This window comes from Orussus abietinus, unplaced genomic scaffold (genome assembly GCF_000612105.2).
Source record: "Orussus abietinus isolate OABI.00-Male unplaced genomic scaffold, Oabi_2.0 scaffold207, whole genome shotgun sequence".
Lineage (NCBI taxonomy): Eukaryota > Metazoa > Arthropoda > Insecta > Hymenoptera > Orussidae > Orussus > Orussus abietinus.
The window spans coordinates 1-16,947 of record NW_019394359.1 but is presented as its reverse complement, the minus strand read 5'-3'; the positions used below and the strand labels follow the sequence as shown (position 1 = coordinate 16,947).

The window sequence follows — 16,947 nt, the reverse complement described above, 5'->3', positions numbered from 1 at the left end:
ATGCGAGTTTATCGATTACCAGATTATTCTAAATTGTCGTAAAATTGTCCTGACCCTTTCGTATCTCATATCAGAGCCTTCGATAATTGTATATTGATTGAAATATGAGAGCTCGACGCCATTTTGGTTTCTGGTCTGGACTGAGTTAACCAATTTTTTGGAAAATTCAAATGTTGAATGTGTCAGGACAATTTTTAGATGGAGGGACGTGTCAAAGTTTCGGACAGTTTGGTCTAATACCCTTAAAAAAAAGTGTTGTACTCGAATCTACTGATTTGCAGGGTGTTTCACGTCACCTTAACGTGCCCCCTCATTTTTGAAAGTCTTCCCATGTACCCGAGTCCGTGCCCAAACCGGAAGCCCTTACATGTCTCTTGGTCCATGTTCGCAGCATCCGACCCGCGACTGTGGTCTCGCGAGGACGTGGCGGCGTTCCTGCGGTGGGCGGAGCGGGAGTTCGACCTGCCGCAGTTCGACATGGACGTCTTCCAGATGAACGGCAAGGCGCTGTGCCTTCTGACGAAGGCGGACCTGGGTGAGCGGTGTCCGGGCGCGGGCGACGTGCTGCACAACGTCCTGAGCATGCTGGCCCGGGACTTCAGTCAACTCCAGAGGTGCCTGCCGAGCAGCCCGGTGACGCCGACGCGGCCCTCGGCGTACCCCCTGAGCCCCCACTCGCACCCTCCGACGCCGACGTGGGTGGAGAGCCCCTACACGGCGAACCTGGCCTCCCTGATGTCGGCGAACTCGGTGACCCTCTCGCCGGCGCCCTCGGTGGACAGCCAGGCGGGCTCGCCCGGCCACGCGGACGCCGCCCAGACTCAGGTCTACCGGAGCGACTCCGACGAGGACAACCAGCAGTCGGCAGGGGGCAGTCCCCCGGCGACGCCGACCGCCCTGACGGCGCAGCGGCTCAGCGAGGTCTGCGTCAAGGACCAGCCGAGCCCCACGCTGCCCCCGCAGATGATCCCCCTAACCCCTGGGGCCTTCAGGCCCACCCAGGGCTCGCCCGCCGCCCGCGAGTTCTTCCCCAACGACGCCCACGAGCCCAACACGAGTGAGTATCCCTGGAGAGTTTCGAGAACACCCCCGAGGTCGATTCCGTATACCGAGAAATAAAGATTCGTTCAACCTAAGGAATGTTTCTTTGAATGGTATTGAAGAAATATTTCTTTTAATGGCACTGAAGATATATTTCTTTGAGTGGTACTGATGAAATATTTCATTAAATGGTACTGAAGAAATATTTCTTTGAATGGCACTGAAGATATTTTTCTTTGAATGGTACCGAAGAAATATTTCTTTGAATGGTACCGAAGAAATGTTTCTTTGAATGGTACTGAAGAAATATTTCTTTGAATGGCACTGAAGATATATTTCTTTAAATGGTACTGAAGAAATATTTCTTTGAGTGGTACTGAAGACATATTTCTTTGAATGGTACTGAAGAAATATTTCTTTGAATGGCACTGAAGAAATGTTTCTTTGAGTGGTACTGAAGTAATATTTCTTTGAATGGTACCGAAGAAATATTTCTTTGAATGGTACTGAAGAAATGTTTCTTTAAATGGTACTGAATAAATATTTCTTTCAATGGTACTGAAGAAATATTTCTTTGAATGGTACTGACGAAATATTTCTTTGAATGGTACTGAAGAGATATTTTTATTAATTTGGCCTAGAGAGTGACTTTTTATTCTTGGAGTGATAAGGGTTAACTCGCTATCAGTTGACCTGCCGATGATTCTAACAAAATCGATTTCACCGGTGCTGATTAATAACTTTAAGAAGAGACATTTTTATTAATTTCGCCTAGAGAGTAAATTTCTATTCTTGGAGTGATAAGGGTTAGTTAACCTTATCATCGGCAAGGCGATGGCGAGTTCGCCATCAGCTGATATGCCTTTGTTTCTAACAAAATCGATTTCATCGGTGCCGAGTAATAACTTAAGGAAGAGACATTATTATTAATTTCACCCAGAAAGTAAATGATTCGCTCGCAATCCTTATCGCTTACCAGCGATAAGGACTCAGGGACGTGTCCTCGTTAACAAGGGATCTCTCTCCGCAGACGGCAGACTCCTCTGGGACTTCCTACAGCAACTGCTCAACGACCCCTCCCAGCGATACACGCACTACATCGCCTGGAAGAGCCGGGAAACCGGAGTCTTCAAGATCGTCGACCCACCGGGTCTGGCCAGGCTCTGGGGCATCCAGAAGAACCACCTTTCCATGAACTACGACAAGATGAGCAGGGCGCTTCGCTACTATTACCGCGTCAACATCCTCAGGAAGGTCCAGGGGGAACGCCACTGTTACCAGTGAGTACTCTTCAGGGTCATCTCGAGTTCCCTCCACATCCTGACAATTTAAACACCAGAGATTAAGGTGATACGAAAGTAACGAAATATACACACCAATAAGTCAATATTTATACAACTTTGATCGATATATGATATCGAAAAATTGCAATAAATTTACAATTCTTTCCCACCAGCCCTTAATCTCATTATAACGCCATAAAGTTTGGTCATCAAATTTGTTATCAATATTTTGACATTTTGTTACGTATATATCACACTTTCATATCACCTTAAGGGGTGTAGTACAATTATTATATATATAATATAAAACGCAGTATATTATACCTCATATATATATGGTATCGGAAAACTGCAATAAATTTAGAATTCTTTCCCGCCAGTCTTTAATCTCATTATAACGCCGTTTATCCCGCTTGCCGCAGATTTCTCCGGAACCCGACGGAGCTGAAGAACATCAAGAACATCTCGCTGTTGCGCCAGCAGATGCGGATAAAATCGGAGCCCGAGGAGGAGGGCTCGGTGTCGGGTACGTTGGAGCCGGAGGCGGAGTTGCCGACGGACCTGTCGATGGCGAGCCTGAACCTGCCGGCGAGCGAGCCGTTGGCGTTGCACGACCCGCCGGCGAAGTACAGGAGCCACGCGTACAACCTCGTCAAGACTAATCAGGAAGCGGAGGAGCGGAAGTGACGCGGGTCCTAGCTGTGACGCGGATGCCCGAGCGCGCAGGCGATTAGCCGCCGCGGGTGAGAGAACCGGCCAGAGGTCGAGGGGCGACCTCGTGGACTCGTTCCGAGGGCCGACGTAACGCGGATCCGATCCTCGCGGGCCGATCGACGGTGAGCGGCGGCCTCCTCGAGTTAACTCCATGGATCTCCGGACTTCCGGGGCACCCGGAAGCGGCCGAGGACGCGGGATCGCGCGAGGCCACGGCCGGAGATTGCGGAGGGCACGGTCGAGATGCGGAAGACTCGGAGAGATCTTGAAGGGATCTTGAAGAGACTCCCGGGACTCCCCGAAGAGGGGGGACGATGTGCAATGAAGGCGGAGGATGACCTCGTCCGGTGGGGTCGGGCTCGAAGAGGATGACCCTCTGCGGAAGCTCGAAGAGGAGACGTCGCGGGACCTCGAAGAGACCTGCGTCGAGGTGGTGGAGACGGAAGGAGGACCCTGGATGGACCATCGGAACACTCGTCGACCCCGAGGAGCGCCGGGGACTCTCTGAAATCGGGAAGAACGATGTGCAATGAAGGTGGAGGACGACCTAGCCAGGGCCCGAAGAAGAGGATGACCCTCTGCGGACCCAGGTGGGATTTACCTTGAGGAGAACTTAGAGATCTTCGGTGGACCATTGGAAAACTCGTCGACCCTGGAGATATCCTGGGACCCTGGAACTTGGAAGAACGATGTGCAATGAGAACGTGGAGGACGACTTCATCGAGTGGATCTAGAAGACCTGGACCCGAAGAAGAGGTTTAAAGATGCGACGGTTCGCCATGAAGAGGAGTGCCGGATCTTGAAGTAACCTGGATCGATGCGATGATGGTCCATCCTTGGATAGACTGTCGGCGAATGACTGGAACTACTTGAAGACCCTCTAGGATCCATCTGCGCCAGGAACTCTGGGGACTTTCTGGACGTGCAATTTTTTAAACCACCCTCGACCAGTCCTAGAGCGGTTAAGTGGAAGATTAGGGTCTAGGGAAGTTAGAAAGACTACCGAGTGCGAGGAATCTCCGACCTCGTCTTCGGGGTACTCCTCGCGCTCCTCTCTTCGTCTCCGTAAAGAAACCACGGCGTGACAAATAACTACGTTAGCCTGCGTTCCGTGGATTAATCCTTTCCTTCCCGGCGGAAATATCTCACTGGGACGTAAATTCGATGATTAGAGACGCTTTCGTCTGTAAACATTTTGAAGGGGAAAAGTTAATTTAGAGTTATTCGTCTTCCGTGATACGGCGGGATAGAAAGGGTTAAGACCAACCGACAATTCAGTCGATCGCGGAGTCGTTCGAGGGAATATGTTTCTCGAGGGGATTCCGTTGCGGATATCTCGCAGCATTTTATTTACCTTCGAGCCGACTCTCTGCTGTCGACAGAGCCTGGAAGCTCTTTTAGGTAGATAATATTACAATGGTGATGGTAGTCAGCGAAGAAAACTCCATTTCATCGGTCGAAACCAGTAAAGGCTAATTTCTATTCTGTCGAGAGGTACAGCTGTGTCGACAGCTTGCTCAACTCTTCATATTGGACGTAACATTAGTTCGATCACTGACGTGGTGTCAAGATATGTTGCGAACAAATGTTACTCCATCTGGAACGTTATTTGTATCATGCAGGGTTGACTTTGGAAATTGTGTTTATTTCTTCAAAGCGGTCATAGTCTTTGCCCAGTGTTATCGAGAGCTAAAGATTACCTGGGTTTTGATAACCGGAGTTCCAACGACAGATGAAAGTGTAAGACTGCTCGAGTGATTTCTAGGTTATGTAGGTTCAAGAAGACGCTTCGTCGGGGAGTTTTGTGTTCGTATTTCGATTCATCGAGGAGTAAAGTATACCGAAGGAGTACGTCACGGTTAGAGTGATCGGTGTTACTTTCCTTGCATCTGTCATTTTTCATTAAACGTACAACTGGCTTTAAGCGAAGCAGTCTATACTTTGGAACGTCGTTGTTACACTTCACTAACTTCGACAACTGTACTACAATACAAATGCGTGGTTAAAAAGCGGTGCAGGTCGAGCTGCCCGTACTTCGCTCTGACAAAGTTTGTGCCAAGAACGATAAATGTTATTAACTCTTAAGGAAAGAAAAGCGCGTACAGATCTGCCAGTACCGAAGGTCTCGGAATGTGGGTGAGAGGTTACGGTATCGTATGTCGACGATCAGTTTCATACGGCTTGTTCGGCTTAGCTGGACATTTACACTTAGCGTATCCTTTCGCCAGGTTTGGCCTTCAATTCACGTGTGCAATTACACTTTTACATCTTTCAGTGCAAAGTGTAGCATTTTCTGCACTCGCTTGCGAGTAGGTGCAGGTAATGCTAGAAGATATCATTCGGTATCACAAAGCCTAAAGTTAATATATTAAGATAACCTAAAAAGAAGAATTATTTCAGTTTTTCCATTTCCATTGAACCAGTTTGAATGGAACTTGAAATGTATCGACACGTATGCACTTCTCAAGGAAAGCTTAGTGCAGTCAGTTAGACTAGTTGCATACAAATTGCATAAAGTACAGCTAATTCGAACAGTCCTAATAAATAACGCGTGTGCCGGGAATGTATAAATTTTAAAGAAACGCTTCGGCCTACCGTACCGTAGCCTGAAAAAATATAGAAACGTCGACTCCGGGAGGAGCGCCGGTGTGTCCAAACGTTTTGCAGGTTAGGACGCGAGTTCATAAACTGTAATCGACTATACTATAGCGCGTAGGATCTCTAATTGTACATAAGTTGATACTCTATTGAACAAGAGCGCGAGTGATAAGAGAGAATGCTTGTACGAATACGAGACAGAGATGATCTATCGATGAAGGAGGGGAAAAAAAGAGTCGTAAGAAGTTTACGAAAAATCCGGGGCCAGAGTTNATATATTTTACTACCAAAATTTATATTCGAAATTTCTATGCGGTTGCACGAGGACTCTGTGGCTTACATTCCACGACCAGGACGCTAGGGCCTTGCCCGGTTACCTCTATCGAAAAGATAAGTCGGGGGATATACAGGACGGAAGGTCGAAAAATATTGTCGATAGACAGAGGGAAATATATGAATATTTTTTCACACGATAGAGAGAATCGGAAATCAGACGAAACAAGCAACAGGGATTCGGTACGAGGTGCGTGTGCGTCGGACTGCGAGCGAATGGGGGAATGAATGCGTAAGTCTTTGATAGAATCGAAACCTTTATCTGGCTTCTTTGTATACTGTGATCTCTGTAAGGTAAAGTGGCGTAAGAGTTAATAAGTAATTAATTAAATAAGCAAGCGCGCGAAAGAGAGAGAAAGAGACAAATAGAGAGTGCAAGTTTTAAGAGAGCATTATATAAATGAGATAATAAGAGAAATATGTATACACACACACCTCACACAGCACACAAATTTATATATATAAATACGTATATATATATATATAAATATATATCTTTAATTTTCGTTCATAAAGTGTACATAATTTATACGTGGATGGATCTGCAGAGGAAGCTGATACAGAATTATTTGAACAGGTAGATTTTTGACTGAATCGTCGAAGAAATATTCAATGTTGCGTGAATGAGAGTATCGTGTATAAAAACATATAACACTTGTAAAATTCTAGGCATAGCACCATTTTATTATGTAACTTGTTACGGAGAGATGACAGATGAGTATTGTAAATATAGACTTATTTACTTATTAAGATATTCTTGCCTTTTCTTAAACATCCCATTAATTAATTCCCTTGGTCATTCTTGGTTTTCCATATTCATTCGCGAGCCATTGTGCCAGATCATATATGAATTAAAAAGATTAATAATTACTCCGACTATTTGAGAAGGAAGAATCATTATTTTCATCGTCAAAAACACAGGAATATTCTGCTGTTATATTTATTTTAATGTAAACTTACAAAATATATGCACTTTAAATCTAATTTGAAGACGAGGGCGTATTAAGAAGGTGAAAAAAATATCACGTCATCCGCTATAATAGCGGTAGTGGGTCTGACTTGCCCATCTTCATCTTTTACTTCCCCATAGCTTAATCTACCATTAACTAAAACTCGTTGGCCCTTCCTCAAGTAATTGTACACAGTATCTCTTAATTTGGGCCTGAATACACAGATTCTGTGCCAATTAGTTCGCTGAACATAGTCACCTGTTGAACGATACTAAACCTTAAATACATGCACTTTTGAAATAGACTGGATAATATCGATACGTTTCATTTAAATCTAGAATTATGACAAAGCATGCAATGCTTAACGTAACACGTTATCGTACATGATTGCATTTACTCTTACCAGTCTCGTACTTGTACAATTCATGCGTGGCTATTGAGAACGTTATAACAGGATGTTCTTCCGTTCCTCGTTTTTGTGGCTCGTTACCTACCCTTCCGAGTAGAGTAACTTGATTAATCGCTGTAATGACGCAAGATTTCCTTCACCTTACCGATTACTGTACTTTAAGAGTACACTTAAGAAACATTTATCTCCAAACCAATCGGTCTAACTAGTAATCGGGTGAACTTACATTTCTCCAGTCGTGGCATTTCCGTGGCATTATTAGTTTCGACGGTCGTCATACACCGGCTTCCGACGTGCAGAAGACGATTTACTTCCTTGCTCGTCCCGTGCAATCGTATCTGAAAACGTGCGAACATAACCTAAGAATGATAACAATAAGAGTAATTATGAATAATCTAGACAATGAACGGAGTTGACAATATCACTTACCAGGTTCTTAAGCATTTTAAAGCTTTATAAGTTGAAAAACGATTCCAATGAAATCGAGTATAAAGAACACTAATTCAATTTAACAATGTATTTATCAACGTCAGATGCGGCCGCTAGTTTTAACCGGTAAGTAATGGCAGAGATGAGTTGGGAGAATGCTCACGGGCAGGGTCGCGCGGTCGCCGTCTGTGCTGCCCTCGGTGGAGAATGCAGGCAGCTAATGCACTTGCCCTGAACGGCAGCAACTCAGGGATCCAACTCATCTCTGATCCCAACCAGAGATTCTCTGTTTAAACAGACGCCCAGTGCCTCTTGTGATGAATACAGAAACTAACAAATTAGAGAAGGAAGGAAAACTCGTTTCGATCGCCCAAAATCTCAAGGTCGAACCGAATCTCTACTGTGAGTTTCTATGTAGCAACTTTTTTACGCCTGACACTAGTTGGCAATAGCTGTCATTCAAAAGATACTGAAAGATACCGTGTAAATACAATGGGACAATTATCTGCATTAATGCTGGTATTCCATACATGATTTTAGAAAGTACAGATCGGAACGTAATGTGCAGGTTATGGAACAGCCAGGAACAGCTGAGAGCAGAATTGGTCGGAAGGGTTGATTTGCGAGGGAATTTACCTAATGAGCACATACTCGTATCTCTATAGACAATTCAAATCGTTGTCACGAGATCCAGCTTGATTAAATTGGTCGTTAACATTTATATACTATTCTAAATCTAACCTTCATTGATTGTGATTTAAGTGACATCTCAAAGTTGTACGAAGTTCCCAGTGATTGAAATGACTTTGACGACTTAACATCTGACATTTAATTTTGGTGGATATCTCTGGAGTACTTGTGGTATCGATTGAGTATCAGTGTGAAGAACTCGGTGCAATGACACTTTATCTAGTGTTCGGAAGTTTAACGCTTAACTTTGGTAAGATTCATCGTTTAATTTATAGTTTAGACGCGATGCGAATAGAACCCTATTAATGAATATTATCAATTTCCAGTAGCATCATTAAAATGAGAGCAATCAATCTCTTTAGAAGTATACAGTAAATCACCGACGGTTTCCATACAATTTTGACAATGGGACAGACACTAGGTGAACCGGTAACCACGAAAAAATCAGCATGTTGTCGCAATTCCTCCTACCGCGTGGGTAGCTCATGTATGCAGGGTTGGCGCATCAAAATGGAAGATTCTCACGTTCACATTCTATCTTTGCCTGACGATCCAGGCACTGCGTTTTTCGCAGTGTACGATGGCCACGGTGGTGAGATCTCAGTCCCTAACGACGCTCTTTTAGTTATCGGAGCCATCAATAAGACACATTCTCCCCAGGTGTTGCTATGGCACAATACGCGGGGATGCATTTGCACGAATACATCATCAAACGACCCGAGTACAAACAGGGCAATATCGCCGAAGCGATTCGACAAGGCTTCCTTGACTTAGACAAAGCTGTGCGGTACGATCCATCCATGAAGGACGAACAGTCTGGCACGACGGTCATCGCGCTGCTAATTAAGGACAATATTTTATACAGCGTAAGGAACTGCAATACACATTTCTCTTTTTTTATACATTAACACTTTCCGGTCTACCAATTTATCTCAGCCTACGAGCTTCAATTTTACAGTGAAAAATAAAAAATTAAGATTAATAAGAGCTATCATATCGTCATTAATTCATGTCCATGCAGAAGTGTGGCTACAAATGCCGAATAATTAATACTAACGGTAGCTTTTACACTACATTAATTCCTGGCCAGAAGAGTGCGGTTTAAGTAAGACAGCAGTATTGAGTATTTCGTTCCATGGACCGCAGAGTGTTAATCACAAGGTAACGTCAAACTAAAGGAAAGTAACATTAGGTCTCTTTTGAAGGCTAACGCCGGGGACAGTAGAGCAGTGGCGAGTGTCCTGGGAAGAACGGTGATGCTCAGCGAGGACCACAAGCCGACGTTGGCGAGGGAACGCGAGCGCATAGAGGCAGCAGGTGGCTGGGTAGAATTCAACAGAGTCAACGGCCACTTGGCCCTATCTCGTGCCCTAGGTGATTTTGTGTTCAAGATGAACGCAAACAAGCCAGCGGAGGAGCAGATCGTCACGGGTAATGCTCGAGTAGCCCTCGCGATTAAACCGCGTCCCAGATGATCATGCCAGGATTTTGTCGCGCAGCATACCCGGACGTGCGACAGTTTGACATAACCGAAGACTGGGAATTCGCCCTCCTGGCGTGCGATGGCATTTGGGACGTGATGAACAACGAGGACGTGGTGCAATTCGTGCGCGACCGACTCGCAGGGTCCCTCGAGGCCAGCCCTCTGGTCGACCCCGAGGAGATCTGCGAGGAGCTGATGACTCGGTGCCTGGCGCCGGACGCTCTCATGGGCACGGGATGCGACAACATGACGGTCGTCCTGGTCTGCTTCCTCCACGGCAAGTCGTACGTCGAGCTCCTGAAGAGGTGTCGGCAGCCTGCGCCCGACCTCCCTCTGCCTGACTCGCCCGAGACGTCGCGAGGGTGACGGCCCTCGTTCCGGTTTTATCTTATTAAATTACACGTAACTGCGGACGAAACGCCCATCTCGTCTCTTCCCGTCTTCCCTGTTGGCAAAGAGTCCAGAAGTTCCAAGGAAGCCCAGACCCTATGTCAGCGCTCGATGCTCTAAACGTTGGCTAAAAAGCAGGATTAGGGGTAAAAAAGAGATCGCATGTGTTAGCCAACGTTATCTTACATACGGGAGGAAGAGAGACGCACATAGAAAGGCGAATACTCTGTGTAAGATAAAGAAATAATGCAATTCGTTATACATCGCCGTAAGACTAAGAGAGACGGAGAGATGATTACAGCGCCGCCATCCGTTGGCTAACATACTATTTATCGAGCATCGAACGTCCGTATCCTTCTGGGCTTCTATGGAGACTTCTGAATTCTTTGCTGTTGAGCACACTGTTAAAAATCCTTCGATACTTCGAACGCCTTCGAATACAATAGTATCCTACAAGAAGGAACAGTCATTCGGAACGGAAATAGGACAGATGTGAACAGAGTTTTTAACAATTGCGGTCTTGTGGAAGTATTCGATATTTGGAACACTTTCGAATACGAACGTGTCTCGAAACTGAACAAATGTACACGACACTTGGAGATATGTTGAAAAGAACATCAACTACGCGTGTACTCTACTATATTTCCAAAAAATGTTTTTAACAGTGCACTTTGAGATGATATGAATTCATCTATACCCTTTTTGGTGGTAACGTCATTTTGAATACTCAAGTGGTAACATAAGCTGGCGCGTCACGGTACCGACATTTATATTTATGTCGAAGTCTTTTACAGTCTACGTTGAGAATTATACGAAGTGAAGTATTCCATTATGTCGTTTTGATAAAGTAATGATAAAGAAATCGATGTACAACTGTCGAAATCCCGTGAATTCGTTATTCTAACGACTGTTTAGGATCAATGTCGCCATCTGTGAAGTTTAACTGCAACTAAATTTTTGCTCTAAAGACAAGCGTTAGCCCCGGGGCGGGCCAGCATTCTCTTGCAATCGTTCTTCAAACTATTTTCCATATTTTCCCACTTGACTCCATAACATTCCATTTCTATGGTTTTCTAAATTGTTCGAGCTAGGTCCTGATACTCTTCAGTCTCGATTCTAAGCTTCCAAGAAGCGTAAAACATCGAAAGCGTACACGGCCCACGGCATGTTGGTTCTAGTCCATGATAAGTAAATAAATTTCTCATGAAAATTGAAATTTCCTGAGTTTCAGGACCTACTTCAGGACCTCCGTATTCCCGTGGTAAAATTTCAAACTAATCGGTACACCCCATTCGGGGAATATTTTTTCATCAACGATTTGACTTCTCAGTTATATATACAGGCTGACTCATATCACCTTAAGGTGCTCCTCCGATTAGGGACGAGCCACGCGAGCCAGCGTTTCGAGTAAACGCTCTTTATTTACAATCCCGTTTAACAGTATGGAAAGTCTCCTGAGAATACATATGCAACCTTAATTACTCGAACGAGGAAGGGTTCCCCTTTCAGTAGCCGTACCGGTCTTGTATAGAGGAAACCGCAGCGCTGGCGAGGGAGCTGAGCCTTCCGGCCACCTTGTTGACGCCCTGTCGCACACTTTCGCGCACGTCCTCCAAGTCGACCCCTCCGCCTCGTGGGGCCAAGGACGCCGACCCGGAGGACCGGCCCGAGTTGCCGGTGCCGAAATAGTCGGACGAGGAGATACTGGAGGACCCTTCGAAGCGACGCAGGTTGCTCTTGCGCTCGATCTGGAAGGTTGAAGAGTAACATGAGTTCGGCCTCCTGAAGAAGTCCCCGAGGTCTTATTTAGATCGGTAGAATTAGTAGAAACGAGTTTCTTCATCTCAGCATACTAAATAGAGCTTCGCGCCAGATACATTTTAACACTAAATCTACCGACGACTTATACGCCCATTACAAGTACCATTTAAACTGGTCAATTTGACTCGCCGTTTGTAGGTTTAGTGTTAAAGCATGAACGGCACCGAATACTTAACGTCAATGTTCGGCACTTCAGTTCGATATTTATTTCTCAAATAAGAGAACTTATCATGGACCCATGCTTGGCATAATGAAAGTACGTTACGTTTTGTAGAACCTGCCAATTTGCCACAATGCACAAACTAATAATCATCAGGCGGTGGTTTGCATGATCTCGAATAGCGGAAACAAATTACGATAATTGTGAAGTATTACCCATTTAATGGGATGTGAAAATGACATCTGAAAGTTCAATCGTTCATGAAACTTTTCTACGAACTGTGTGTACCGAATCGCGTCACACTTTACAACGTGAACACGGAGGCTGTAAGGAAGGTCCTGACACTCACGAAATTACCTTCTCTATGACAAATATGAGAAACATCTATGAACAAATTCAAAAAGAAAGAACAACTGAAATTTTATGAGTGTCAGGACCTTCCTTATACCCTCCATTTTCAAATTTTCAAGTTTAAAACGATTCGGTGCACCCAGTTCGGAGAAGTTTCATAAACGAGATCTCTTTGACGCCACTATCACACCACCTTGATCTATTCATTTAGATGAATTTATTTGAATAATTAAGATACTTATAAAATCGTGATTCTTATCAACCCTGACCTTCGCACTCTAACTCTACTAATCTAACCGAGGGTTCAGTATTACCAAGCAATTTACCGAATCGTCGCCCATGGTGTCCCGGAAGAACTGATCGGAGCTGATGGCCTTGGCACCGCCGAATTTCTTCCTAGCCTCGTCGCGCTCGAAAGCAGCATCGTTGTCGGGCTTGGGAGTAGTTTCGCGCTTCGCGGCGGCGACTTCGGGCTCGGTGATCACGACCATGTCCTCGTCGTCATCGTCGTCGTCGTCGGCGCCGCGGGATTTGTTGCTGGGCTTGTTGTTCCACGTCTCGTTCCAACGCAAGTGGGTTCGCATGTCATCCAGGGTGAAGATGAAGCGGACCGCGTCGATGTCGGCGTCCCTGGGCCTCGATTCCGGGGACGATGCGACTTTCAGATTGGACCCCCCTTCCTGGGTGATCGTGCTCATGTCCCCCAGAGCGGAATGACTTGCGCCGCTGCAAGCAAACAGGAATTACTAATCGTACAGTTACAAGTAGCATAAGGAACTTAAAAGAATTCAGAAGTCTCCATAGAAGCCCAGAAGGGTACGGACGTTCGATGCTTGATAAATAGTATGTTAGCCAACGGATGGCAGCGCTGTAATCATCTCTTCGTCTCTCTTAATCTTATGGCGATATATAGCGAATTGCATTATTTCTTTATCTTGCACAGAGTACTCGCCTTTCTATATGCGTCTCTCTTCCTCCCGTATATGAGATATCGTTGGCTAACACATGTTTGTTAGCCAACTTTTACATCATTAAGCGCTAACATAAGATTTGGGCTTCTATGGGACTTCTGAATTCTTTGGAAACTTCCACTTCCATATAAAAGTAACCCTATGCAGCTCTGCCAAGTTAGCCAATGGGAACACTAGCGACTCTTGCGGCAAAAATATAACACTTTTGAATTTTTACAAATGATCGCCACGCGTCGTCTAAAAAGTATTTACATGGTATCATAGAACATTTATTAACCACCGAGATGTTTACTATTTAAGGTGACGTGAAAGTGGCGCCTAAGCGTCATTTATGAAACTTCTCTCCGAACTGGGTGTACAGAATCGTCTTAAGCTTTACGACGTGAACATGAAGGCTGTAAGGAAGGTTCTGGTACCCATGATATTTCAATTTTTTTTTTTATATTTGTTTATAGATATTTTAACAATTTTTCATACAAAATTAAATTTCATGGGTATCAGGACCTTCCTCATAGCCTCCATATTCACATCGTAAAGTTTGAAACGAGTCAGTATACCCTGTTTGGAGAAATGTTTTATGAACAATTGACCCCTCAGATGGCAGTTTCACACCTTAACATCTTGCAAATATTAATAAATAAAAATGACAAGACACAAGCCATATCGCATAGTCATGTTACAACCTTTTCCCGTAAGGGTCGCTAATGTTACGGTTGGCTAATTTGGTAAGAAAACATGGGATCAGAATTTTCCGGAAAGACCCATGGAGTGGGAAATCCTGATACTACTTCAGGGTCTACAGAAATTTCTCGAGAACTTGGTCGGAAACCAAGAACAGCGGGCACTTGTGTCGCGCGTTGCGTACCTACGAGTATTGAGCCCCATACCGAGTCGCTCCGCCTGACCCGCTTTCGCTGGACCCAGACGACGCGCTGTCTCCTCCACTTTTTTAGCCTGCATCGACAGATTCTGCTCGTAACGATACGCGAGACGCGTCTCGATTTCTTCCTGTTCTTCCTTCGCCTTCTCTGTCGATTCTGGAAGCGCCGGCTCCTTCGCGCTGTCCAATGTGATGCTTTTCTCTAGCTCGTCGAAGTTTGTCTTCACCCTCTGTGCTCCCAGACCTCCTGCTTTCTTCGCACCTAGCTGAGAAATTGTATAAAATGTTTATTTAGATGCATGGAATTATTGGGGAGGATGAGATAAGAAAGAAGGAGGGAAGGAAGGAAGATTTTCAACTTTTAAGAGGGCTACGTACTCCTGTTCTCCTGGACTGGATCTTGCCGATCCCAATCGTAGACTTCCGTTCTGAAGCAAGCGAAGCTGTAGAATTGGACAGGCCAGTCGATGCTAATGGTTTAAGACACTGAGTGGAAACGTTAGAAAGGTCTGACGCGTTGCTCTTGCCAAACTTTCCCACATTTAAGGACGAGTTTAATGTCAGAGCATTTGTTCCCTCCGAAAGATCGGACATTTTAGGAGTCTGGTAGATTGCATTTTCGTGCTCTGTGAAAAAGTCCACCTCCTTCGTTTCTTCTGTTTCGTGCTCTACTTCTTGATCTAAATGTAGCTGTAAAAATAAAGAAATGGACCATCTTTAACGAGTGAAAGTAGGTTGGGACTTTAGCGTGAAACTTTGCAGCAAATGGTACATTGGAATACGTAGAGTATCCAAAATAGGTTATGTGTTGTTAGATGGAATTATTACTTTTTCATTACTTCTGGTGAAGAAGCGATTTTAAGGACTATCCTTTTTTTTTGTTCTCATTGTGCAAGACTACAGTTTTATACAGTGCTCTCTATAATAATAATCACAATTGGGCAAACGGAAAGTTAAAGAAAAAGTTAGCAACAAAATCGTTAGAAGCATTGAAATACCCAAAACATAATAAAGAATCGTGGCTCACCGAACCCTTGATTGGTTGCACGGGGAGAAAACCCTATGATTGTAACATCTCTGTAAAACGTTTCCAAGTGGATCCTAACAAAAGCAATAAGTCTGAGTATTACCTTTGTTCCATATCTTCTCATCGCTTCGGCAGACAGTCGCGCGAGTTTCTCTTTGTATTGCAAGGCAGCACGCGAAGTGTACTTCTGCTGTGCATCTGTTGTCGTACAATTATGTTGCGCGAAGAATTTCCTCTATGAATATGAAACATCAAACATATTCTACAATAACGGATTTACCCAGTGATCAAACGACAAAGCATTGCGACACGTTTAAACCAATCATGTGCTAAGTGTCTCAATCGTTAGAGCTTTGAAAACAAACTTACGGCACTGGAATTTCCTCCAACTTGCATGTTTCTTAGCTGTAGCCATGTCCAGTTAGTATCAAGTTGCGTGGAGCGCACAAACGTAAGATGAACCCCTAGACTTCGATGTACCGCCGAACAATCGATGCATAGGAAAACTCCGTAAGTCACGCTCGACCATGCTGGGTTTTTGGCGCCGCAGTCGAAGCATGTCTGAAAATGCAAAAAGGTGCTTCGGCATGACACAGCAGATGTTGAAACATTAAATGTAACCCGAAGGAGAAATATCCAACGAGCAGTGAACCGGTAGCTTACCCATCAGAGAAGCGACCGAAGGTTGAGTCACGGTGAAGGTTAATCACCGTTAAATTAATAATCCGGGGGGACGAGAATTAGAGGAGAAAGTAACATTAGGAAGGGTTAGGATGTTGGGTTCAATATTACCAATAAATGATGCGACAATTACGAGAAGAGTGATGGGACTAACCTTGTTCGAGGGGATTGCTCGCAAGCGCTTGAATATGTCTTCGATGTCGGTCTTGCTGGGTGCGGAATCGGCCATATTCGAGAAGACGCGACGTGACGTGTGAGACGACGTGTAGCAAAACGCGTGTCAGGTACTGTCAATCCAACCGATCGTCAGTGCCACCAACACGACGCCTTAACAACGTCTTCGCTGCGTCTTCACGACGGAACCGCGCGCGACCCAATCGAATGGCCGGGTGGCTTTTTCTTTTTTTCCTCGCCTCTCTACGTGAAAGGAATTTGAGAAGCCGAGGAGGGCAAAACTAAAAGGCACTGACAGAACCATGAGTGAGTCACGCGCGACCCGTTAATTCGTTTAAACTACTTCTTTAAATCCCACTGAATACGTAATTGAGCATAGAACTACCGCTACAAGCAGAGATGAGTTGGGAGATTGCTCACGGGCAGGGTCGCGCGATCACACCGTGTGCTGCCCTCTGATTTCGTACGTTAGCTTTCACCGTTTTTTGCCCCCAAGGGCGGCGCAACGAATTTCTGGTAGGGGCTCGCGCAATCGCAACGGCTGTGCCATCTACCAGTTGCC

At 45.0% G+C, this 16,947-nt stretch overlaps 4 protein-coding genes across 11 annotated transcripts in view; 2 read left to right on the top strand and 2 right to left on the bottom strand.

Moving 5' to 3' along the window:
- LOC105700729 (ets DNA-binding protein pokkuri) overlaps window positions 1–4,394 on the top strand; it is a 29,600-nt gene extending 25,206 nt beyond the window's left edge. Inside the window, exons 2-4 of one of the 2 annotated variants that reach the window (XM_023432007.1) lie at window positions 392–1,057; window positions 2,072–2,321; window positions 2,747–4,394. In XM_023432007.1, the coding sequence (XP_023287775.1) occupies window positions 392–1,057; window positions 2,072–2,321; window positions 2,747–3,011 (1,181 nt within the window). In that variant the 3' untranslated portion in view covers window positions 3,012–4,394. The remainder of the gene's footprint in view (window positions 1–391; window positions 1,058–2,071; window positions 2,322–2,746) is intronic. The other variant, XM_023432006.1, reaches the window with a different exon arrangement.
- Window positions 4,395–5,915: 1,521 nt separating this feature from the next.
- Window positions 5,916–7,881, bottom strand: LOC105700730 (single-stranded DNA-binding protein, mitochondrial). 3 transcript variants are annotated; one of them, XM_012426872.2, is made up of 5 exons: window positions 7,758–7,881; window positions 7,555–7,687; window positions 7,323–7,442; window positions 6,930–7,177; window positions 5,916–6,845 (listed from the first exon to the last, which is right to left on the bottom strand). In XM_012426872.2, exons 1-4 carry the CDS (start codon window positions 7,770–7,772, stop codon window positions 6,972–6,974), a joined length of 474 nt encoding a protein of 157 aa, XP_012282295.1. In that variant the 5' UTR covers window positions 7,773–7,881; the 3' UTR covers window positions 5,916–6,845; window positions 6,930–6,971. The 3 variants fall into 3 exon arrangements, with proteins under 3 accessions (XP_012282295.1, XP_012282297.1, XP_012282296.1); XM_012426874.2 differs by having other exon boundaries at window positions 7,555–7,666; XM_012426873.1 differs by lacking the exon at window positions 5,916–6,845 and having other exon boundaries at window positions 6,894–7,177.
- A 261-nt stretch (window positions 7,882–8,142) lies between these two features.
- LOC105700734 (probable protein phosphatase 2C T23F11.1) lies at window positions 8,143–11,202 on the top strand. Of its 3 annotated transcripts, none has more exons than XM_012426879.2 (5): window positions 8,143–8,697; window positions 8,777–9,039; window positions 9,108–9,313; window positions 9,653–9,878; window positions 9,947–11,202. In XM_012426879.2, exons 2-5 carry the CDS (start codon window positions 8,853–8,855, stop codon window positions 10,294–10,296), a joined length of 969 nt encoding a protein of 322 aa, XP_012282302.1. In that variant the 5' UTR covers window positions 8,143–8,697; window positions 8,777–8,852; the 3' UTR covers window positions 10,297–11,202. The 3 variants fall into 3 exon arrangements, with proteins under 3 accessions (XP_012282302.1, XP_023287771.1, XP_012282301.1); XM_023432003.1 differs by having other exon boundaries at window positions 8,774–9,036; XM_012426878.2 differs by having other exon boundaries at window positions 8,774–9,039.
- Window positions 11,203–11,721: 519 nt separating this feature from the next.
- LOC105700731 (ADP-ribosylation factor GTPase-activating protein 2) lies at window positions 11,722–16,847 on the bottom strand. 3 transcript variants are annotated; one of them, XM_012426875.2, is made up of 8 exons: window positions 16,366–16,847; window positions 15,900–16,091; window positions 15,634–15,765; window positions 15,531–15,563; window positions 14,882–15,193; window positions 14,489–14,769; window positions 12,967–13,378; window positions 11,722–12,068 (listed from the first exon to the last, which is right to left on the bottom strand). In XM_012426875.2, exons 1-8 carry the CDS (start codon window positions 16,438–16,440, stop codon window positions 11,826–11,828), a joined length of 1,680 nt encoding a protein of 559 aa, XP_012282298.1. In that variant the 5' UTR covers window positions 16,441–16,847; the 3' UTR covers window positions 11,722–11,825. The 3 variants fall into 3 exon arrangements, with proteins under 3 accessions (XP_012282298.1, XP_012282299.1, XP_012282300.1); XM_012426876.2 differs by having other exon boundaries at window positions 12,979–13,378; window positions 16,366–16,846; XM_012426877.2 differs by lacking the exon at window positions 15,531–15,563 and having other exon boundaries at window positions 16,366–16,845.
- Between the last annotated feature and the right edge of the window lie 100 nt (window positions 16,848–16,947).

Excerpts from the sequence above, each read along its gene's own strand:
- LOC105700730 (XM_012426872.2), bottom strand. Across the intron at positions 7,443-7,554 it reads AATGCCACGACTGGAGAAAT|CGATTAATCAAGTTACTCTA; the intron begins GTAAGTTCACCC and ends GCGTCATTACAG. Across the intron at positions 7,178-7,322 it reads ATTGTACAAGTACGAGACTG|GTGACTATGTTCAGCGAACT; the intron begins GTAAGAGTAAAT and ends ATCGTTCAACAG.
- LOC105700734 (XM_012426879.2), top strand. The coding sequence starts at position 8,853 with ATGGGACAGACACTAGGTGAACCGGTAACCACGAAAAAATCAGCATGT. Across the intron at positions 9,314-9,652 it reads AGGACAATATTTTATACAGC|GCTAACGCCGGGGACAGTAG; the intron begins GTAAGGAACTGC and ends TCTCTTTTGAAG. Across the intron at positions 9,879-9,946 it reads GGAGGAGCAGATCGTCACGG|CATACCCGGACGTGCGACAG; the intron begins GTAATGCTCGAG and ends TTTGTCGCGCAG.
- LOC105700731 (XM_012426875.2), bottom strand. The coding sequence starts at position 16,440 with ATGGCCGATTCCGCACCCAGCAAGACCGACATCGAAGACATATTCAAG. Across the intron at positions 15,766-15,899 it reads TTGGAGGAAATTCCAGTGCC|AGGAAATTCTTCGCGCAACA; the intron begins GTAAGTTTGTTT and ends TCATATTCATAG. Across the intron at positions 14,770-14,881 it reads TCCAGTCCAGGAGAACAGGA|CTAGGTGCGAAGAAAGCAGG; the intron begins GTACGTAGCCCT and ends ACAATTTCTCAG.